Here is a 23,985-nt window from a genome sequence, read left to right on the forward strand (position 1 = left end):
AATGAAAAGGCAACCTACTGAATAGGAGAAGATATTTGCAAATGATATATCTGATAAGTGGCTAATATCCAAAATATGTAAATAATCTATATAACTCAACACCAAAAAAACAATCTGACTAAAAAAATAAGCAGAAGACCTGAACAGACACTTTTCCAAGGAACACATACAGATAGCCAACAAACACATGAAAAGATGCTCAACATTGCTAATCATCATGAAAATGCAAACCAAAATGAGATTATTACCTTACACCAGTCAAAATGGTGAGTATCAAAAAGACAAGAAATAAAAAGTATTGGCAAGGACACGGAGAAAAAGAAACCCTTGTACACTGTTAGTGGAAATGTAAATTGGTACAATCACTGTGGAAAACAATACGAAGGTTCCTTAAAAAATTAAAAGTAGAAATACCATATAGTCCAGTAATTCCACTACTTGTATTTACCAAAAGGAAAAACAACAATAACAACTCTAATTCAAAAAGATGTATGTACCCCTATGTTTACTACAGTGCATTATACCCAAGATATGGAAGCAACCTAAGTATCCATCGACAGATGAATGCATAAAGAAAATGGAATATTAGAATATTGCTCAGCCATAAAAAAGAATCAGATCTTGCCATTTGCAACAACGTGGGTGGACCTAGAAGGTATTCTTTTAAATGAAGTGAGTCAGAAAAGACAAATACCGTATGATTTCATTTGTATGTGGAATCTAAAAAACAAAACAAATAAACAAAGAAGAAACAAACCCATCAATACAGGGAACACACTGGTGGTTGCCAGATGGGAGGGAGCCAGGGGAATGGGTAAAAAGTTGTAAAAGGGAGGGAAATGTACAGGCTTTCAATTATGGAATTACTAAGTCAGGGAGATGAAAGGTACAGCTTGGGGAATATTATAATATTACAATAGTATTGTAGTAGCACTGTATGACAGACCATAGTTACCCTTGTGGTTAGCACAGCATAACATACAGAGCTGCTGAATCACTATGCTGTATACCAAAAATTAATGCAATATTGTATGTCAACCGTACTGAAAAAAAGTAAAGGATAAATTAAGACATTCCTAGGTAAACAAAACAGAGAATTCATCACTAGCAGATTTCCCTTTAGTATTTAGGACATACTAAAGAGAGTCTCTCGGGGTCAAATAAAAGGACACTAGAAACTAAGTCAAATACATATGAAGAAATAAAGAGTACTGGTAAAAGTTAACTATATAGGTAAATGTAAAAACAATATAAAATGAATTTTTGTTCCTAACTTTTTTTCTATCTTATTTCAACAACTGTATAAAGCAAAAATTATCAAGCTTTATAGATGGGTTTATAATGTATAAAGATGTACTATGTATTACAATAGCAGCAGAATAAAAAGAGGAAGGGAAGGAGTTATACTGGAACAAAGTTTTTGAATCCTATTGAAATTAAATTGAGGGTACTAATCCAAACTAGATTGTTTTAAATTAAGATGCTAATTGTAATCCCTGGGGCAATCACTCAGAAAACAACTCAAAATGTATAGTGAAAGAAACAAGAGAATAACATTAGTATCTATTTTATATAAAGGAGGCAATAGAGAGAAATAGTAGAATAAAATAAAAAGACCTAGGACATATAGAAAACACATAGCAACAAGGCAGACATAAATCTTTTATCAGTAATTACATCAAAAGCAAATGGCCTAAAACTGTACACTGTCTTCACATGAAAATACTAAAAATGTGGCTGTTTATTACTATAGTTTCCATGATACTCAAGATAAATAAAATTATCACGACCTAGATTTACTTGATTTTTTATTTTTTTTATTTTTTTTTTTTTTTAATTTTTTTTTTTTTCAACGTTTATTTATTTTTGGGACAGAGAGAGACAGAGCATGAACGGGGGAGGGGCAGAGAGAGAGGGAGACACAGAATCGGAAACAGGCTCCAGGCTCTGAGCCATCCGCCCAGAGCCCGACGCGGGGCTCGAACTCACGGACCGCGAGATCGTGACCTGGCTGAAGTCGGACGCTTAACCGACTGCGCCACCCAGGCGCCCCCATTTACTTGATTTTTTAAAAACTATTATGTAAAATTTCAGACAGACACAAAAGTACAAAGAATAGTATGATGAGCTCCATATACCCCTATCTACATTAACCATTCACTCATGGCTAGCCTCATTTCATCCATACTCCCAATCCAGTTTCCTCTACCCCACAATGGATTATTTTTGAAGCAAATCTCAAATATCATTTCATCAGAAATAAATAATCTGCATTCATTAGAAATTAATCTGGGGTTAGGGGCACCTGGGTGGCTCGGCTGGTTAAGTGTCTGACTTCGGCTCAAGTCATGATCTCACAGTTCGTGAGTTTGAACCCCCCCGTCAGGCTCTGTGCTGACAGCTTGGAGCCTGGAGCCTGCTTCAGATTCTGTGACTCCCTCTCTCTGCCCCTCCCCTGCTCACACTCTGTCTCTGTCTCTCAAAAATAAACAAACATTAAAAAAAAAAAAAAATTAAAAAAAAAAAAAGAAATCTGGGGGCGCCTGGATGGCTCAGTCGTTAAGTGTCCTACTTTGGCTCAGGTCATGATCTCACAGTTCTTGAGTTTAAGCCCAGTCAGGCTCTATGCTGACAGCTGAGCCTGCTTCAGATTCTGTGTCTCCCTCTCTCTCTGTACTTCCCCTGCTTGTGTGTGCTTGCTCTCTCTCTCTCTCTCTCTCTCTGTGTGTCAAAAATAAATAAATAAACATTAAAAAAAATAATCTGCATTTTGAGAAAATTAGATACATTCATTTTATATCTATAGTATAGAAAAGGGCTAGATATGATAGCAGCAGAAAATCGTAAATCTAAGATTACTTTTAAAAGCAATGCTAGGGGCGCCTGGGTGGCTCAGTCGGTTGAGCGTCCGACTTCGGCTCAGGTCATGATCTCATGGTCCGTGAGTTCGAGCCCCGCGTCGGGCTCTGGGCTGATGGCTCAGAGCCTGGAGCCTGCTTCCGATTCTGTGTCTCCCTCTCTCTCTGCCCCTCCCCCATTCATGCTCTGTCTCTCTCTGTCCCAAAAATAAATAAACGTTAAAAAAAAAAAAAATTAAATTAAAAAAAAAAAATAAAAGCAATGCTATACAACGGGGCACCTGGGTGGCTCTGTCAGTTAGGCGTCCAGCTTCGGCCCAGGTCATGATCTCCAGGTTCGTGGGTTCGAGCCCTGTGTCGGGCTCCGTACTGACAGCTCAGAGCCTGGAGCCTGCTTAGGATTCTGTGTCTCCCTCTCTCTCTCTCTGTGCCCCTCCCCGACTTGTGCTTGCTCGCTCTCTCTCTTTCTCTCTCTCTCTCTCAAAAATAAACATTAAAAAAAACTAAAAGCAATGCTATACATTTTTCAAAATTCCTAAAGACATTTTAGAAATAAAGTTCTTTTCAATATAGTTTTTATTCTAATGTCTTGTTTACCTGTCTCTGCTCTCAGGATTCCATTCTGTTTTTGACCTATTTAGTAAGGTTTTATCTGAAGATTCACTTTTTCTTGTCGAAGAATCATGGTTATTCAAAATCTGTTCCAATAGTCTTACATTTCCTACAATAAGAGAAATACAGTATTATATTTAAAGTACTAATTCATTTTTTTTATATAAGAGCTCACATATGTTTGTAGGCTTTAAATACACTCATCAAGTCAAACCAAATATTTATAACTCATGAAAACTACACTGTTTAAAATTCAGGCCTGAATTTATTTCTATCACAGAAAAAAGGAATTTGAATGAGACATATCATCATCACAAAGCCCAGTAAATTGTAAGATTTTTATCAAGAGTTAAAGGGAGATCTGACTGCTTTAAAAAAATTTTTTTAATGTTTATTTATTTTTGGGAGACAGAGACAGAGCATGAGTAGGGTAGGGGCAGAGAGAGAGGAGGACACAGAATCCGAAGCAGGCTCCACGCTCTGATCTGTCAGCACTGAGCCTGATGTGGGGCTCGAACTCACTAGCCGTGAGATCATGACCTGAGCCAAAGTCGGACACTTAACGGACAGAGCCACCCAGGCACCCCTTTGACTGTTTCTTTACAGCAACTGTTAGTTGAATCTCTCCATTAGTCTCATCTTTAATGAGACTACATAACAACTTTTATCTTTTGGTAAAGCTGGTTTAGCAAAGATTTTAGTATATTTAAAACTCTTTAAATGCATCCAAGACAAGGCTTGAATGCATTTAAGTGATTCCCAGAATAAAAGTTTATATTTAACATTTTCACTTACTTTTACTAGAAGGGCTTTATTTTAAGGGTCCGTAACAAATTATTATTTCAGGTCACTTATAAAAGTTCTTGTCTGGGGTGACTGATGGCTCAGTCAGTTAAGCGTCCAACTCGATTTTGGCTCAGGTCATGATGTCATGGTTCCTGAGATGGAGCCCAGCATCAGGCCCCATGCTGTCAGCAGAGCCTGCGTAGGATTCTCTCATTCCCTCTCTCTCTGCCCCCCACCCCCGCCACCACTCGTGCTGTCTCTCTCTCTGTCTCTCAAAATAAATAACCTTTAAAAAAAATAATAAATAAAAGTTCTTGTTTGCTATTAAATAGTTAGTACCTTAACACTTTTTCCAACTGAACACAGTAATAAATGTAAACTTCTCTGAGTTTCACTACTGAAATTCACACCTAACAATATAAGAAAACATGCTCTAATGATCAGCCTTACCTTTAGTAAAGTATTATTTTTATTAATAATAAAACTTATTCATTAAAGGCTTAAGTAATAACCTGTTGAAAATAATCAGAATATGAGGCGCCTGGGTGGCGCAGTCGGTTGAGCGTCCGACTTCAGCCAGGTCACGATCTCGCGGTCCGTGAGTTCGAGCCCCGCGTCAGGCTCTGGGCTGATGGCTCAGAGCCTGGAGCCTGTTTCCGATTCTGTGTCTCCCTCTCTCTCTGCCCCTCCCCCGTTCATGCTCTGTCTCTCTCTGTCCCCCCAAAAATAAATAAACGTTGAAAAAAAAAAAATTTAAAAAAAAAAAAAAAAAAAGAAAATAATCAGAATAATTATAAACGTGTATCTCCAACTCCTTCTACAAAGAATCTAAAGAAGCTTGATTTGCCCAGTAAGTATCATTTAAAGAGAAATACTGACAATAGAATTCCTACTATCATTACTACTTGGTGCATAAGAGAATTATAAAATCAGGGGTGTGGAAATCTGTTTCTAATTTGAGGTAGGTCTAGATAAAGTAGTGGATGCTAGTCATGATTGTTTTATTACCTGAATGACCTACTGTCTCCATATTTTCTTTTTCTTCCATGGGATTTCCCCTCTTTGAGATCTTATCATCCTTTGAAACCGGTATAGGAGCAAACCTTCGAGGTGCTGGTGTCTCCAATGGAGATTTCTGTTTATCAAAACCCATATCTTCAACCTCTCTAGAAGGTGCTTTAAAAGAAAATAAAGGAAATAAATTCAATTTATTTTAAAAAGAACAACAATTTTGTAGAGTGTTACTCTTCCCCATATTTTAAAAATAAAGCAAATTATATAGGATATACAAATTACAAGTAAATAGAAATAACTCCATCCTCACTAGAAATCAAAAGAAATAAAGGCTATAAACATTTTACACTTACAGCTAATAAACAAAAAAAATAAAAAATAATATGACAACATGCAGTACTATTTAAGCTGTAGTGAAAATGGCATAGCCAGACACTGCTCCTGGCATGAAAACTAATAAAACCATCTGGCACTAAGTATAGGAAGTCTTGAAGTTTTTATACACTTTGATCTAGTAATCTTACTCTTGGGAATTTATCCTGAGGACACAACCTAAAAGAATGACATTACATATACGATGACTTCATCACAGTATTATTTATAAGGAAAAAACTCTGAAATCTGCCTGAATGTCCAATAACTGTTAAGTAAATTGTGTTTACAATAAACTATCCTTTCATCATTAAAAATTAATATTATGAAGATGATTATGTAAAACATGGGAAATACTTTTGATATGCTAGTAAAAAGCAGTACAAAATTATATTTATGCTACAACTGCAGTACATAAAAATAATGTACGCCCAAGAAAAAGTATTGAAAAATAAAAAGTTTGGGCACCTGGGTGGCTCAGTCAGTTCAGCATATAATACCTCTTAATTTCTGCTCAGGTCATGATCCCAGAGTTGTGGGACCAAGCCCCGAGTCAGCTCCCGCTGAGTGTGCAGCCTACTTAAGATTGTCTCTCTCTCCCTTTGTCCCTTTCCCCTACTCATGCTCTTTCTCTCTAAAAAAAAAAAATAATAATAATAATAAGTAAAGACTCCTGGGTAGCTCTGTTGGCTAAACATCTGACTTTGGCTGGGATCATGATCTCCCAATCCGGTCTGTGAGTTAGAGCCCCGCATCGGGCTCTGTGCTGACAGCTCAGAGTCTGGAGCCTGTTTTGGATTCTGTCTCCCTCTTCCTCTGCCCTTCCCCCACTCATGCTCACTCTCTCTCTCTCAAAAATAAACATTTAAAAAAATTGAAAAAAATAAGTATATAAAATAAGTTAAAAATGTTAAAAAATAAAAATAGAAAGTTTAAGTTTACATTTACTCATTTTTTAAAATTTTCTTTTACTGTCACTAAAATATACAAAGAAAGACAACCAATAAAACATGCATTTTTCCTTTAAAACTCAAGTCTAGGGGCGCCTGGGTGGTTCAGTCGGTTAAGCGTCTGACTTCGGCTCAGGTCACGATCTCACAGTTCATGAGTTCGAGCCCTGCGTCGGGCTCTGTGCTGACAGCTCAGAGCCTGGAGCCTGCTTCACATTCTGTGTCTCCCTCTCTCTCTGCCCCTTCCCTGCTCATGCTGTGTCTCTCTCTGTCTCAAAAAAAAATAAAATAAAATAAACATTAAAAAAAAATAATAAAACTCAAGTCTAAAAAAACAAAATTATGAGCAAGTAATTCTCCAGAACGGAGAATAAAATGTCCACTTCTTTTGAAAGCATGTAGCTGGTTCATACTGAAACCTGAGTTCTGGCCAAATAGACAAATTCACTCTCAAGTCAGGTGACCAGAAGCAGGCAAGTCATAACCTTTCTGTGCTTCATCTTCCTCACTTCACAACTTAAAAATTGATTCATACTACTTTCACAACAGTTTTGTAAGGACCACTCATTTGTGGAAAAATATAGAGCAGCTTACAAGTCTAAGGAGTCTTTAATGCACCTATAATACAACAATGGTCTAACGTATCAAATGTTGAGGATATTGTACTACATGGATCTGTGTATCATAAAATGGATAGCCCTTGATTTCTATTAATTCATTATTCAAATATCAATAAAACTTAGAAACATATTTATTCACTTATTTTAAATTCCAGAGCTTTAATACAAATTGGTTATGCATTCCTTTGTTGTTACTATAAACAAAGATTTTTTAAATTCTATTACTGTGAAAATAATTAGAAATAGCTTATTATTGTAGTAAGGTGGTTTCTCTCCTGAAAGAATCAATATAAAGAGTAAATATGCAGTTAGGGATTTGGAAAATTGATTACAAGCATTTGTGATACTAGACAAATGAATTTTTCTCAACTTGTAAGTGCTTCTGACAATTTATGAAGGTTATTAATCAAAACCATACAGTAGGACATGACCCCTAATTTGACTGAACAAGTTCTCAAATGACAAAAAAATTAACTCACAAGAACTAATTTTGTAGAATGAAGACTTAGTCTTCCACCACCTAGTAAACAAGTTTTTGGCTGCCATACTATAAAGAAAATTCGTAGCTAACATGTTTTATTCACAGAGAACTACATATTTTTACCTTGTCTGGAAGCAAATGTGTTATGTGAAGACAGATTACTGCTACCAAGATCAGAATAGTCTGGTTGTACAGAATACTTTTCCATCACTCTGGAAGGAGGCATACTAACAGGCTGAAAACTACCGGTCTTGAGCGCAGCACTAATGAAATGAGTCTAGGAGACATAAAATTATTTGATCAATTTCAAATACCATTTAAAAGAGCTAGATGACAGACTACATTAAAACTTACTAGAGGACTTGAAAAAATGTATTAGATTTAATAAGCAATAAAAATACATATATTACATGCAGTTACACACTGCAGCAGTGATGTCACTGGGTTAAGCCTGGCTCTGTGGTGTGACCTTATTCATTTTATTTAATCATTCTAAACCTCAGTTTCCTCCTTTCTACTTCTGAGATGGCTCAGGAGCCACTGAGGCATACTAGGAGATGACCAAAAGGAAGGAGCCCTAGACCTCTACTTCAACCAGAGAATTTCAAACCAAAATATCTCATCTTTTATATCCTGCATGATTTTGTTTGAAGGATTAAAAAACATTGCTAGTAGGCACTCAAATTAGCAGCAGCAACAATAACGTATGCATTTAAATATAAACCGGAACTACAAGGACAGCAGTTTTCAGTACAATTTATTAAAATACCTGGAATGTGTATGTATCTTACCTAATAAAACTAATTTCAAAAGAGGGTCTCATACCAGGTAAAGGAAAACCTAACAAGACTTACAGTTTTACAGAATTCTTAAAAATGTGTAGACATCTCTCTACATAAAACATATGGGACAGACTCAACAAATTTCATTTCATGAAGCATTTATCGAATTACTAATATACCTAGTATGTCACTAAAACTTCAACTTTCTCTGCAATTAGAAGCTTTATAAATAAGACGTCTGAATTAGAAAAGATCCCATTCTTCCAAATTAAATGCAGAAGGAATTTATTATTTATGGAAGACTAGATAAATGGCAGACAGGCATATAACGAAGACAAGTAGGACCCTTTTCTTAAGAAATCTATGTGCTTTTCAAATCTGTCATCTCATTTTACCCTGAACAAAAAAATAAATAAATAAAAGATTTTTCTGAGTAAAGAAATCAAGGCTCAGAGAAGTACGGTTATTTGCAGACTGAAGACCAGTGTTCTAATAGACCCACTCCTAGCGTCTCATGAGACACCATGCTGCACACACAATTTTAGTTGTGCATGTAGTACTTACTAAAACCTTACTTTGTATGGCTATAACCACTCCACTGAAAATACAATCTTCAACTACATGGAAAGCTCAAGCCAAGTCCTATTAAGAAGTTTTGAAAATTATAGCAGATTAGTGTTTACTCTGTGTTAACATACTGAGTTATAAAAAACTTATTTTTCTGTATTCTTCTGAATGTGATATTTTAATTTTTTTAAGTCTTAAATTTACACATTAATTAGACAAAAATAAAAGTAAATTAAAACCAATGCATTTATAGTGCAGGTCATTCATTCACTTAAAGAAAATGTGTGTGTATATATATAGCCCCTGAGTGCGGGGTACTATCCCAGGACTTAGAAATTCAGAAATAAATAAGAAACTGTACTATCAGCTCCTTGTGAGGGTAACTCTTCTTTTTATAATATCCCTGTGCCTCATATTCAAAAGGCAATTAAATATGTTCATTCTTTTAATTAATTAAATGCAGAAGCAATGTGTATACCAGCTGGTTACTCATCTCATCAGAATCATTACAGAACTTCCTATTCCCAGGTCCCATCTCAGACCTGCTGTCTCAATCCCTGAGAGGTACAAGCATGTGTATTTTTATAAAGCATTTCAAGTGATTCTGATGCACATTCTCAGGCTAACAACCACTGATGTAAACAAGTCATGGCAATGTAATATTAGCATTGTAAAAATGGTATGAACAGAAATACCACAAAAGAAGGAAAAGCCAACTCTAAGGAAGTGTCTTACAGAACTAATGATACTTGAACTTGAATGTGCAGAGAAGTCTCCACATGGAGAGGAAGAGTGATAATAAGCAAATCATTATTTAAGAACTAAAGCTGCAACAATCTAATGAGCTATTATTGCAATTATCAACAAATATCAGTTTAGGGACGCAAGTGATAAAAAACCATGAGATGTGTGCTGGCTTTATTATAGATACCTGAATATCTATTTGTTGCTGTTGTAATTTTTCAAGATGCCTAATGTGCTGTTCCATAAAAACATTCATTTGCTTTTCATGATCATGACAATGTAATTTCTCGTGTTTATTCTGAATACTTGTTTGTTGCTCTGTAACACGCTGTAACTGTTTATCAGTCTCCTGTAACTTATTGAGTAATTCTGTAACAGAATTGACTTTTGCTTCCAAATCACTCTGTACCTAAAATAATAAAATATCAAAGGATATAAACAATACGATCAGTTACTAGAAATGTTGTTTAAAGTGATTTCTAATAAAAATGATCAAACCGGATTTTTACTCTCTAAATCTGATGATTTTATACCTTTATTTTTAGAATCACAGAAATAAAAGGCAAAAGATAGCTATTCTGAAGTAGATCTTTTCTCTCAGTAAGAAAATAACACATTTGCAACAAAAGAATTTTTATAATTCCAGAAATGAAATAAACAGTAATTAAAAAGAAGCAAATAATACAACAAATTAGCTTTAGAAACTTCACTGATCTCAGACTGAATTAGGTCAGCAGCCTGGAATCCTAGTCTTAGATCAGCCACCTATTAGCCTGGGGACCTGTGTCACTCTGTTTCTCAGTTTTCCCATTTGCAAACTGAGGCAGGTGGCACAGACAATCTCGGGGTGCCTTTCCAAAATAAGGATGAGCAGTTGTCCCAGGTTGCCCAGGACTTGGGGGCTCCCTGGATGAACCTGGATCAGTGCTAAATCCAGGCAGTCCTTGGTCCTTTAGCATTATCACAGCATGGGGCGGGGGGGGGGGGGGGGGGGGCGGGTAGGTCTCAATGCCTGAGAGGTAATATACAACCACCAACAGGAAAATTCTTTCAAAGTGAGAGCAACTAGAACAACCTTAGTCTATAGTTGGATACAATCACTTGTAGAATCAGTTCCTAATAAATAATTTTACATTTCACAAAGATGTTGTGAGTATCTGGGGTAAAATATATACTTTTATCAGCGGAGCTGCTGTTGCAATGGCAGCCGCAGTTGCTGCGGCCACGGTTGTGGCTGAATCAATTCCACTGGGTGACGTTCTAGTCTCCTGAGTAACAGCGTCCTTTTCTGTGCCTGCATCTTCTAAAAGCTGTACCTTTACTTCCTTAAAAACAGGCATGTTTTGAGTTCTGTAAATAAAAAATGTATAAAAATATATTCAGCAAGCTACATGGAACCATTTCAAGAAGCACCTAGAGTGGTAATCTGCTGAAGGTGGGTTTTCTAGATTTTTTAAAACATTAAATCACTTGGTTTTCCCTATAAGGATCTTACCAGTCATTTGGTTCATGAAATCTATGAAAGGTCAAGTCACTAACTAAACACTAAAGAAATAAAATAATTCCTTGAAGGCTATGATATTTCAGATAATAATGCTTACATATATGAAAAAGACATGAGCACAATTACCAAGATACATAATCAAGAAGTATGAATTCAAATCATGTAGAAAAAGTTCTAAGAATTCAAGTACTTCCAAAGAAAGACAACCTAAGATAAATTTTTAAAACTGCTTAAAAACTGTTTTTAATTCTAGCTCATTTAGGTTTAATAGATGTCACACAGTTTGTTAAAACGGGGCACAAAACACAGTTTTAAGCAGCCTGGATTAAAAATGAGAGCAAATAGATACATATTTATAATGAAAGATTTAAATAAATACCAACAAAACAAAACAAAACAAAACTGGTTGATTGTGTTCTATATCTGGCCCAAAAAGAAGAGAGAGACAGACAGACAGAGACAGAAAGGAACCACGGATGGGGCACCGAGGTGGCTCAGTCTGTTAAGCGACCGATTTTGGCTAGGGTTATGACCTCACTGTTCATGAGTTCAAGCCCCGTGTTGGGCTCTGTGCTGACAGCTCAGAGCCTGGAACCTGCTTCAGATTCTGTGTCTCTGCCCCTCCCCCGCTCAAACTCTGTCTCTCTCTCCCTCAAAAATAAACAAACATTTAAAAAATAAATAAATAATAAAAAAGGAACCACTGACACAACCAGAGTCCCTAGTGAAGTCCAAATAAGACCGAAAGGAATGCACTCCATCTCTAGCTGCTGGACTTTCCAGCTGATCTCTAAGAAGACCCAGAGCAGCTCGTAAACTTACTCGCTTTGATATTTCCTCATTTTGACTAAGAGCATCTGTCTCAAAATTTTGACATTATCTCTATCTTCCACTTCTCTATCTTCCACTTACCTTCTCACACCCCATGGAGTCATCAAGTTTTGTCAATTATTTCGTCACAATTGCAGGAATGATGTCACAGAACTACAGAGGCAGGGGGAACCCAAAAGGCCACCGATCCTAACTTCCTAATTTTATAGATGAAACGGAGGTTCACAGAGGTAACAGGATTTACTTGATCAAGGTCACAGAACAGTAAGGTAGGGTTGGTAAGATCCTAGAGATCTTCCCACAACATCTCACTCTCTCAGAATAGTACTTCTCCCTTCGTGCTTCTCCTTCTCTGGTAAAAACAAAACAAACAAACAAACAAACAAAAAAACCCAACTTCATCACCTCTGGCCAACTATTTCATTCTTGCAGATTTTATTCATTTAAAAAGTTCCCAAATACAGGGGCGCCTGGGTGGCGCAGTCAGTTAGGCGTCCGACTTCAGCCAGGTCACGATCTCGCGGTCCGGGAGTTCGAGCCCCGCGTCGGGCTCTGGGCTGATGGCTCAGAGCCTGGAGCCTGTTTCCGATTCTGTGTCTCCCTCTCTCTCTGCCCCTCCCCCGTTCATGCTCTGTCTCTCTCTGTCCCAAAAATAAATAAACGTTGAAAAAAAAAAAATTTAAAAAAAAAAAAAAAAGTTCCCAAATACATTTCTCCACCATTCAACAATCTAAAATTATTCCTTAGAGACAAATGGGTAGGCTAATTTCTTCGTTTGACCTTCCACACATACTATCCTCTGGCCATGCCCTTGCCTCCTATCACTTCACAGACAACTCTCAGGAGTCACACTGCTCCTCACTGGCTACACCACTCCCTTCCCACAGCTGACTCCATGCTTCTCACTGATCTCTCAACCTTCCTCCATTCAACTTTCTTTAAGATCCAACACAAGCCTTCCCCTTTTCAAAACCTTGTCTTTAAACACTTCCAATTGATCTGTCCCTTCCTAGCTCCTTTTGCTTTTACTGCCCACACTACACAATTGAGGCTTGATAAGCAGCCATCCCATGGTTTAAATGTCTATGCAGAACAGTTTCATAATCTATTAAATGCAATACTGCTTCCTATCACAGTTCTAATCACTCATTCCCCCACATACGTACATATTCTCTCCCCAACTAAGCTCTAAGCAACCTGGGGCGGAGGTGGGGGCAGAGAAGGGGGATTTCTTAAATGCCAAACAGCAAGTAAGAAAGAACTAAGCACATAGCAGGCTCTCAATATAAATCGGATTAAGTGGCGTTGAAAAAAATATAATTCAGATATTCCTGCCTTTTAGTATTCTTGTCTTAAGTCTGAATGTGTTTACCCTTTAAGATCGTTCATTCTACATGATTACATTAAATTAATCAATAAGAGGGGTGCCTGGGTGGTTCAGTCAGTTAAGCGGCTGACTTCCACTCAGGTCATGATCTCACAGTTCATGAGTTAAAGCCCCACGTCGGGCTATGTGCTGACAGCTCAGAGCCCGGAGCCTGCTTTGGATTCTGTGTGTGTCTCTCTCTCTGACCCTCCCCCTGCTCACCCTCTGTCTCTGTCTCAAAAGTAAATAAACATTAAAATAAATAAAGTGAAAGTAAATTAACCAACAAGAGAAATAACAAGGTAAAACTAGACATCAACTTCTTTATAGGCTTTTAAGTTTTGTTTTTTCTAATTAGCAAATTAAGTCCTCAACGTAACAAATGTAAATAGCTATGAAGTGTAAAAAACTGGGAAAGAAGAAATTTTTTCTTCAATTTTTTTCTTTTTTAGAATTTTTTGAAAGTTTATTTATTTTAAGAGAGATAATCCAAAGCAGGCTCTGCACCAAGTGCAGAGCCAACATGGGGCTCAATATCATGACTCTGAGATCATGACCTGAGCCCAAATCAAGAGTCAGATGCTTAACCCATTGAGCCATTCAGGCGCCCCAGAGTCCTTTCTCAGTGAACACTACTACTGACCATGCATTTATACAAACCAAAAATCTGGGATTCATCCTTAGCTCCTTCTTCACTCTCACATCTAATTGTCAATTCCATCTCTAAGTCATCTTCCAAATCCGTCTACTCTTCTCCAAACCAGCATGCCTTCACTCTACCATCCTCCAATGTACTGAGGACCAACTGAATCTCTCTCAAAGAGATCCCTACAAAATTTGTAGCCAGTTGGTTTCCTGGACTGAATACTTCAGTCCTCTTCCAATCCATCTATTTTTTTTTTTTTTTTTTTTAGGAGGAGGAGGGCAGAGAGAGAGAGAGAGAGAGAGAGAGAGAGAATCCTAAGCAGGCTCTGTGCTGTCAGTGCAATGCAGAGCCCAATGCAGGCTTGAACCCACGAACCACGAGATCATGACCTAAGCTGAACCCAAGAGTCAGATGCTTAACTGATTGAGCCCACCCAGGCACCCCCTGATCCATCTTTTGATAACTGCTATCTGAATGAGCCTTTTAAGAATTATATATCATAATTTAACATTTTAAGATGATTTGTCACTTCTCTTCTTTAAAGTTTATAACCTAGCCCCTTGCTTCCTCTCCAGCTACACAGTAAGGGCATTCTACCCTGTTCTAGATGCTCTGGCCATACTCTTCATTCCTGGCTCCAGTCTATTACTTTTTACTAGTACAGCTTTAGAGCATATCATATCAAATGGGGCAAATTTTCCATCATTCAAGTTCTTTCCCCCCATATTAGCTATTCTCAACTATGTGTATTCCATATGTATGTAATTATTATGTATATATATCCTCAACTGTATGTCCTTCCAGGTAAATTTTAGGATCACTTTGCCAAATTCCATCTACTATTCTCTAAAAACAATAAACTCAAGGGGCGCCTGGGTGGCTCAATTGGTTAAGCATCCAACTTCGGCTCAGGTCATGATCTCACGGTTGGTGAGTTCAAGCCCCACATATAAACTCTCTGTTGTCAGCACAGATCCTGCTTTGGGTCCTCTGTCCCCCTCTATCTCTGCCCCTCTCCCATGTGCTCTCTCTCAAAAACAGATAAACATTTTTAAAAAACCACAATAAATTCAAGTGACATTGACTACAGCAAAATCTATCTCTTGAGACATAGTTAGATTGTCTTTTAACCCAACAGGGGTCATTTTTGTATTTCTGATTCAGTTATTATTCTATACATTGCAGTCAGCTTCTCGACGCCTTTCCTAGTTTGTTTTTGCTTTCGAATTCTGTTCATTCATTCTGAATGGGAAGAGACCTACTAAGAAGTGTAGTGTTCAATTACTGTTCACTGTCTATTTGTTAATGAACAACTTCTCCCTCCCTGATCTGAGAGTTCCGAGAGATTTCAGTTCGAAGAGTTCGAACTTGAAAACAAGTTGATAAGGTCCCTACTATGGTTGCAAGCAACCTCTTCTTCTGGGGGTCAGCTGGAAGGAGTGGTAATCACTGTCTGTCCAAATGAGTCAGATGTAATCTGTGATTTTTGGTTCAACTATAGACTTTGAAAGACCGTACCACAACTCATGCCCTTACTTTCACTTTTTCTTATATATTTATAAACTCCAGGATATAATTTACCATCCAAGTTCCTTTCCTAACCACTATACCACATATTGGGAATCGTTTGGTGAACAAAGGTAAAAAGGAAAAACATGATGAGGACAAACAACCAGCTATTAAACTCTGGCTGGCTCAGATCACCCCCTTGTGTTTTAGAGATAGTATTTACTTTTGTTAGTCCAATGCTTCCCAGTGCATAATATGTATGCCATGGACAACTGTAGGTGAAAAAATAATAAACTTTTAAACAGTTTTTATTTAATAGTTATAAGTAGTTTATTTATTTAAATTCTATTATTGAAAACACCATACTGATTTTCCATTTACTGAATATAAAATTTCCTTTTTTAATAAAATGAGAATTCAAAATGAAGTAAACATTTTTCTTATTTTCTAAGGGGCCTTCCAGACTGTACCATTTCAGGAGTAGGATACATTTAGCCTAAGGATATGTATCTCATCCCATCTCCACTAATGATAATAATAATAAAAATTGCCTCCAGAGTAGTGAAGACATATGCTTATCATGGTGCTGTTGTCAGGGTTGGTTTTGTATTTCATTGGTATTTAAGATAAACTTGGGAGGGAACATTTAGATGGAGTAGTAGCCGTGGTCTCCCTTCACTCCATCCAGATGCTAACCTTGTCCCTTTCTTAAATCTTGACAAGCAAAAATCTAAACGTCCTTGGATAGTAAATAGTAAGTATTACGTACTTGGAACTACTTGACCATTGCTACAAGTAGTATAGTGAAGTGATTAAGAGAGCAAATTCTAGAGGCAGACTGCCTGGGTCTGAATCCTAGCCCAGTGAATACTTCCTAAATGACCTGCGGAAAGATCAATCTCTGTGTGCCTCATCTATATGCATCTCTGTGTGCACATCTATGATGTGCCATCATGTTTCCTCATCTATAACATGGGGATTCTGTAAAATTGAGATGTGATGGAATATACTTCATTGGATTTTGTGAGTATTGAGTTAATGCTTAGAACAGTACTTCTTCTATACTAAAACTTGTTATAGCTGTTGAGTATTTTATGTGTCCAGCACCATAAAAAATGCTTTATACGTATTTCACACATTGAAAAATGAAACTAATCTTTGAGAACCATATAAAAACATAAGAAATGGCCCACTTAATTTTTGTAAATGAAACTTACTTTTGCTTTAAAACTGCTCTCAGAGCATCCTTCTGTCCCATGGTGTACCGAGAAATAAAGATGTCATTTGCTGCAAAATTGAGACACAAAATATACTTCAGATTCCTAAAAATTTGTTAAATTTTAATAAAGCTACCAAAAAAAAGCTTTTTAAGAATGTTTAGGAATTCAGCAATAAGATTTCTTAATTTTAGAAAATGTGAGTAGTAGCCGTGATCTACTAAATGACTACTAAATGACTGATTAATAATAGTCATAACCCGGGGCACATGGGTGGCTAAGTCAGTTAAGCATCTGACTTCAGCTCAGGTCATGATCTTGTGGTTCATGGGTTCATCGAGCTATGTGCTGACAGCTTGGAGCCTGGAGACTGCTTTGGATTCAGGGTCTCCCTCTCTCTCTGCTCCTCCCCTGCTCACACTCTGTGTCTCTCTCTCAAAAATAAATAAACATTAAAAAATATTTTTTTCAAATAGTCATAACCCTAGACCCTGGGGGAAAAAATAAAATAAAAACACGTGAGGCCAAATTGGAGCCATTTGCTCAAATTCAAAAGAGAAAACCGTGGATAAAAATAAAACTACATAAAAATGTCACTACATTAATTTCTTCAAAGCATATTTTTAATTTTTCAATCTATTATCTTACCAGACTATTCAAAACTTAAATTCAGAATTTATAAATTTTTTTAAGTACTTAATCCCAAATTTATGCAATAGGTTAATAATAAAAACATTACCATTACCACTGCAAACCTTTTTCTGGATTTTAAAGATTCCACTACTAGCCTAATTTGGAAGGAAAAACTAATTAAAATGAAATAAAATAATAAGAAAAAAATGTAAGTTTATTTAATAAGTATCTTTTAAAAAAATCAATGAGGGGGCACCTGGGTGGCTCAGTCGGTTGAGTGGCCGACTTCTGCTCAGGTCATGATCTCACGGTCCGTGAGTTCGAGCCCCGCGTCGGGCTCTGTGCTGACAGCTCAGAGCCTGGAGCCTGTTTCAGATTCTGTGTCTCCCTCTCTCTCTGACCCTCCCCCGTTCATGCTCTGTCTCTCCCTGTCTCAAAAATCAATAAACGTTAAAAAAAATTTAAAAAAAATCATGGGGCGCCTGGGTGGCGCAGTCGGTTAAGCGTCCGACTTCAGCCAGGTCACGATCTCGCGGTCCGGGAGTTCGAGCCCCGCGTCAGGCTCTGGGCTGATGTCTCAGAGCCTGGAGCCTGTTTCCGATTCTGTGTCTCCCTCTCTCTCTGCCCCTCCCCCGTTCATGCTCTGTCTCTCTCTGTCGCAAAAAATAAATAAATGTTGAAAAAAAAAATTTAAAAAAAAAAAAAAAAATTAAAAAAAATCAATGAACATCTTAAAAGCTAAAAACCTAAAATCTTATCCTTATAAAGAAACTCCTGACACATACAACACAGATGAGCCATGAAGACCTGCTACCTGAAATAAGTCAATCATAAAACTAGAGCAGGGGGGGCACCTGGGTGGCTCAGTCAGTTGAGCCACCGACTTCGGCTCAGATCATGATCTTGCAGCTCATGAGTTCAAGCCCCGCATCAAGCTCTGTGCTGACAGCTCGGAGCCTGGAGCGTGCTTAGGATACTGTGTCTCCCCATCTCTGCCCCTAACCCACTCGCATTCTGTCTCTCTCAAAAATAAATAAACATTAAAAAAAAACAAAAAAAAAACTAGAGCATGGGGAAATGGAGAGTTAGTGTTTAATGAGTACAGAGTTTCAACCAGGGAAGATGAAAAAGTTCTGGAAATGGATGGTGGTGATAACTGCATAATGTGAATGTATCTAATGCTACAGAACTGTACACTTAAACAAAAGAGAGAGAAAGAGCTAGATTCTGTTATGTGTATTTTACAAGGGGAAAAAAAAAGGAAAAGCAAATCTATCCTTTTACCTTTTTGTTTGTTGCTCTCTTCCAGTTTATCCACAGGCAACCCCTGCACTGCAATGTCTTTAGGAAAATCCTTTGGGATGTGAAAGGAAGAAATGAAAAGCTAAGATATCTTTAGTATTTATTACTCATCAAGTAGTATTTACTAGCTATGTGACTACTATGTTCTAGGAGGGCAGGATCGTGTGCTTTTATAGACTTAATTCCCAGAACCACTGCAAAGCTTAGGTACCTTGAAGGTACTCGAGGATCAGTTGAATGAGCAAGTAAATGAACAAGCAAGCAACTCTGGCCCTGAAATTCATACTCAAATATCCATTTGCCACTTCTAGCAGAGAGAGTCATTTAACAATTCAGTTGCTACGGTTTAATGTGAAAATCTGATTCACTGTGAGTCAAAAGGAGTACATAAGGATGGCCAGCACATAAAACAACATCACAAATTAATCACAGCATTCTTTATCACTGAGCTCAAATATGGTCTCAGAAGGCTTCTCTACTGGCAACTAGCTTTCTGTTCACATGTGTAACCCTAGTCTTCATCTTTAAGATTCTATTCAGTGCTAAGACACCATGACTTTTTGAGTACTAGGTTCATTCAACATTGCTCTTCACCTTCCTTAGACACATCTCTTTTTTTTCCTGCTAAAGCAGAAAAGGGTAAAGAGAAAATCATTAAAAGAAAGTGATCCCCTGACAACAGGTATTAACTTCCTAAAAAATAGTTAATGAGGGGCACCCGGGTGGCTCAGTCAGTTGAGCATTCCACTTCAGCTACTACCATGATCTCACATCTCATGGTTTGTGAGTTGGAGCCCGACATCAGGCTCACTGCTGTCAGTGTAGAGCCCGCTTTGAATCCTCTGTCCCCACCTCTCTCTCTGCCCCTCCCCTGTTCATGCTCTCTCTCTCTAAAATAAATAAAACATTAAAAAAAATAGTCAATGAGGTTAACAATACAATAGAATACAGTATCTGGGGAATTAATATAAAGGCCTCCTACAAATGAGTAAGAAGCATAGCATATAAATATGTAATTCACAAAAGAAGAAGGCAATATACATGAAAAAAATTTCTCCTTCAGTAATAATGAAAGAATGCCTTCTTAACCTATCAAAATGGCAACTTTTTTTTTGTCTACTTTTAATGCCCTGTATTGGTAAAGCTGGGGAAAAATAATACCACTAATTCTGCTCATGATCTTGCTGAATAATGTATATTGATACAGTCTTTCTAGAGGCAATTTAGAAACACTTCAAGAAGTGTGCATATCCTTTGATTTAATAATTTTACATCCAGGGGCGCCTGGGTGGCGCAGTCGGTTAAGCGTCCGACTTCAGCCAGGTCACGATCTCGCGGTCCGTGAGTTCGAGCCCCGCGTCAGGCTCTGGGCTGATGGCTCAGAGCCTGGAGCCTGTTTCCGATTCTGTGTCTCCCTCTCTCTCTGCCCCTCCCCCGTTCATGCTCTGTCTCTCTCTGTCCCAAAAAAATAAATAAACGTTAAAAAAAAAAAAATTTTTTTTAAATAATTTTACATCCAGAAATTAATCCTAATGAAATGACCTGAAATATACACCAGAATGTAAATCACATGGTTGTTTATATTATCAAAAATTGGGGGAAAAAACTTAATGTCAAATGACAGGAACATGAACAAATAAATTATGGTACACATACACTGAAATTCTATGGACCCGTTAAAGCTTCTAGGGAAAAAAAAATCAATGGCATGGAAAAATATCCTTAATACTACCTAATAATAAAACAGTATGGTCTTATTTCATAAAACATGAAGGCAACAGTTGTTGACTTCAGCTACAGAATTTCTTCTTTCCTTTTTCTCTTTGTATTTTCTACAATGAATTTTAAAGTTTTTGTTTTCTTTCTACTCATGTGCAAGGACTGGCCCAAACAGGAATAGGGATATCTCACTTTCTGGTAGTATAGAGAAATACATATGAATAAAAGAAGATAATGAATAAGCTTATAAATATGAGCATATCAGGCACAAACTCCTTTAGTTTCCTCATTAAAATAGAACGATCAAGTCAATCCACACTGTAATCTTAGCACTCATTTATGAAACAAAAATGTGATACAAAGACAAACTACAGTTTGTATTCAAGAAAAAATGATAATGAACTGGATTTACTTTGCAGGCATATTTTACCTTAAGCAATCTACACAAAACAAGCTTTGAGTCCATATTAAATCTAATGGAATCCTAATCATCTTCCAAAGATCATCGATTTATTTTCAATTATATAATAATAGCATATCCATGCATCTGGGAAACTATTTAGATGATGGAATTCAAAGACCATTAATCATTAAAAAAGGTCTGCTCAAAAAAGAACCAAAGAATACCAACCCAAAGGCTAGGCATTGACTCAGGGACCAGGTGCAGCACATAATTATACGTTTTTATTGTGAGTGTTTTACAAAGTTAATAAGTAAACAGCTTTAATTACATTCTTACCAGGAATGAATTTCAATTTTCAAAATATTATATTGTGAAACTCTCTTCTTTAAAGACTTGTTTAATGGACAATTTATAGTCAACATTATGATTGGTGATCAAAATCTAATTAGATTTCATGAACAAAATATATTTATCATCAAATATTTTCAGGATTATAAAGGTAAAGATGAGAATTTCATGTTATTATTGTTTAAAGACACCTCAAAAAAACCACACAGAAAACCTCACAATAGCTTGAATGATATATAATCACACCTCACTTTTTAAAAATGATGTTCCTACTGTTTCTTTACCTTTACCTAACAGTAAGTTAAGTCTGGTCTAGAATATGTTTTCCTTAGCTCAGAGCAGAGCTTCTTTTCAGTTACAGTATTTCTCTCAGTGTTCAACATCTTAATAACTAGTATTTTTTATTCTATGGAAGATTGTTTAATGTCTCAGTGCTATTCAAGTTGCAACTGTAGTATGTAAAACATTTCTTTGTAAGTGAAATTTAAGCAAAAACAAGGCCTGTTGCTCATCAAACATAATTTAAGAATACATTACTTAACAATACTGAAAAGTTTAACATGAACGGAATTACAAATTCTTTTGCTTACGCTTTCCGACACAGTAGAATTTTCTAGTGGAGGATGCAGATAATTTCTAGCAGAAGTCAAGTCTGATGAACCTAACAACACAAAGGAATCAATTTGAGTGATTTTAAAATCAGAACCTTTTCCTTTAAAAACTGTACAAGTATGATTCAAGAACTGTCAACTCCATATTAATGCAAAATCTATACTGGAAGGCACTTTTCATGCAAAAAAACAAGATGTAATTAACATATATTCTGATGAAAGTTTTACAGTTGATATTTAAGAAAATAAGGGTCAGTACTGACAATCAAGTGGGATAAATATGTTTTAAAATATATCGTTACACTGTTGGATTTGGACAAAACATGGGTAGAATCATTAGCCAGGAATAAAATATGTACATGATATAAAAGCAAGCCTTTATTATGTCATACCCTCCCTCCCAAAAAAGCAGCATTATATAAGCATTTTTTTTGTTTTTGCACATATATTTATTAATTTGATCTTTACAATTACCAGTGAAATGGGCAAAGCATAGGTCTTCTTCATTTTCACTGAACCCCAGACAGGTTAAGTGAATTGAAATACGGAAGCCATCAAGAGGCAGAAGTTAACGCTTTTCTACATGCCAAATTGAATAACACTATCCAAACAGAAGGTAGAGCATTTGGTAAAAACCCCTATTGATGAACAATAAGCACATCATACTAGTTCAGTGTGTCCACCACAGATGTGAACAAGAACAATGTGCAAAAACCACACAAAGAAAAAACACAATGGGAAATGTTTCATTCATTCCACCTATTCGATATTATATAGATTAGACTGGCTGTGCTAGCCATTTCCCCATGGAAAGGGGTCAGCTTTCAAACATCTATACAAACTAGATGTATCTTATGTTTGAGAATTTAAACATATAAAATCCTCTAAATTCTGAAAGGCAAAAAACGAAATTAAAATAAAGACTAAAGATTTACAAAAGTGAGAACTATTCGGAGTCACATACCACATAACGTTCCATTCAAGCTAGCCTCGGTTCTAACAGGAAGACGTTTATTTGCAGACAACGCTGGAGGAACACAGGGCAACTCATCTTTGAGCAAAACCGAATAATCTCCCTGATTTGGAGAAACTACCTCACGAAGTCTCCTCGCTGGTATTTTAACCCTTTTTTTCTTTTCCAGGCTAAACTCAGATCCTTTCATATTTTGCAACAAAACTAGTCCCACAGTTCTGAATAGAATTTCTTCTAGGTCCGTAAAACTTCAAAACAAAATTTTCACCGCTTTGGGGACTTTGGGAAGAAGGAACGAAGGAGGAGTATGATAAACAAAATATGAATTTCAAGTGATTTTAAAACATGCAGTCATCAACCTGTAAATAAATCAATGTCTAAGTAGACTATCCAAAAAGCTAGAAATTTCAATTTGGCTATTAGAGACTACTAGAACACCATATTTACCCATTAATCCCACTCAGTCCATTAATGCATACGCCAGGGAATCTGAGAGTACGGATGATAAGAGAAAGGCCGCGTGAGCAACAATAACCATAACAACACTCCCCAAACCTAGAACTGGCAGTGCAAAACCAAACAGTGTTAAGATTCGTTGGTGGGACTCAAGCAAAACTGAAATGCTTTAAAATCACCCATATAAGAAGCTTAATAGCTGTCTTCCGCCAGAGTTTTACACACTCCTCCAGATGCAACCATCGGACACCTAAATTCACCCCTCCCAGTCAGCCGAATGCTCGGCGACTGCGCAGTCACAGGTATAATCTGACAACAGCTTCAGCTGCCCGCGAGTCAACGTCCACTTCCCTTTAAGCCGGCTCCCCTGAGACTCAACACGCATGCGCGCCAAGATAATCATCCAAAACAACCAACGAAAAAGCCGAAAGCTCTCCGGTGTTCGTCCATCCCTCTCCGGGTGGAAACAAACTCCCAGTGTAAAAGGCTTAAGAACGTGTGAATTTGGTCGTTTTTGTTTTGTTTCTTGTTTCTTTTAAGACACTACACTGCCCCCACGAGATTTAAACGTTGACTAAAACTCGAAATTCCCATCGAAGGCCCGCACAGATCCCGACCTAGTTGGAAATACCACTCCCGTTGCTTAGGGACTGTTTACAGTGTAGCTCCTGGAGACCGTTA

At 37.1% G+C, this 23,985-nt stretch overlaps 1 protein-coding gene across 8 annotated transcripts in view; it reads right to left on the minus strand.

Moving 5' to 3' along the window:
* The window catches only part of KIAA0586 (KIAA0586 ortholog), a 114,329-nt gene extending 90,519 nt beyond the window's left edge, over nucleotides 1-23,810 (minus strand). For 4 of the 8 annotated variants that reach the window (XM_086709645.1, XM_086709642.1, XM_086709643.1 and 1 more), the window contains exons 1-9: nucleotides 22,840-23,809; nucleotides 21,855-21,925; nucleotides 18,777-18,846; nucleotides 16,860-16,929; nucleotides 10,962-11,136; nucleotides 9,974-10,195; nucleotides 7,817-7,970; nucleotides 5,265-5,432; nucleotides 3,456-3,579 (exon numbers count right to left, since the gene is read on the minus strand). In XM_086709645.1, the coding sequence (XP_086565771.1) occupies nucleotides 3,456-3,579; nucleotides 5,265-5,432; nucleotides 7,817-7,970; nucleotides 9,974-10,195; nucleotides 10,962-11,136; nucleotides 16,860-16,929; nucleotides 18,777-18,846; nucleotides 21,855-21,925; nucleotides 22,840-23,038 (1,253 nt within the window). In that variant the 5' untranslated portion in view covers nucleotides 23,039-23,809. Of the gene's footprint in view, nucleotides 1-3,455; nucleotides 3,580-5,264; nucleotides 5,433-7,816; nucleotides 7,971-9,973; nucleotides 10,196-10,961; nucleotides 11,137-16,859; nucleotides 16,930-18,776; nucleotides 18,847-21,854; nucleotides 21,926-22,839 lie in introns of all 8 variants that reach the window. The other 4 variants (XM_086709646.1, XM_086709644.1, XM_086709647.1 and 1 more) reach the window with 3 other exon arrangements.
* Nucleotides 23,811-23,985: the final 175 nt, after the last annotated feature.

The sequence above is a fragment of the Puma concolor genome, chromosome B3 (assembly GCF_028749965.1).
Source record: "Puma concolor isolate L17-30 chromosome B3, mPumCon1.1.hap2, whole genome shotgun sequence".
Lineage (NCBI taxonomy): Eukaryota > Metazoa > Chordata > Mammalia > Carnivora > Felidae > Puma > Puma concolor.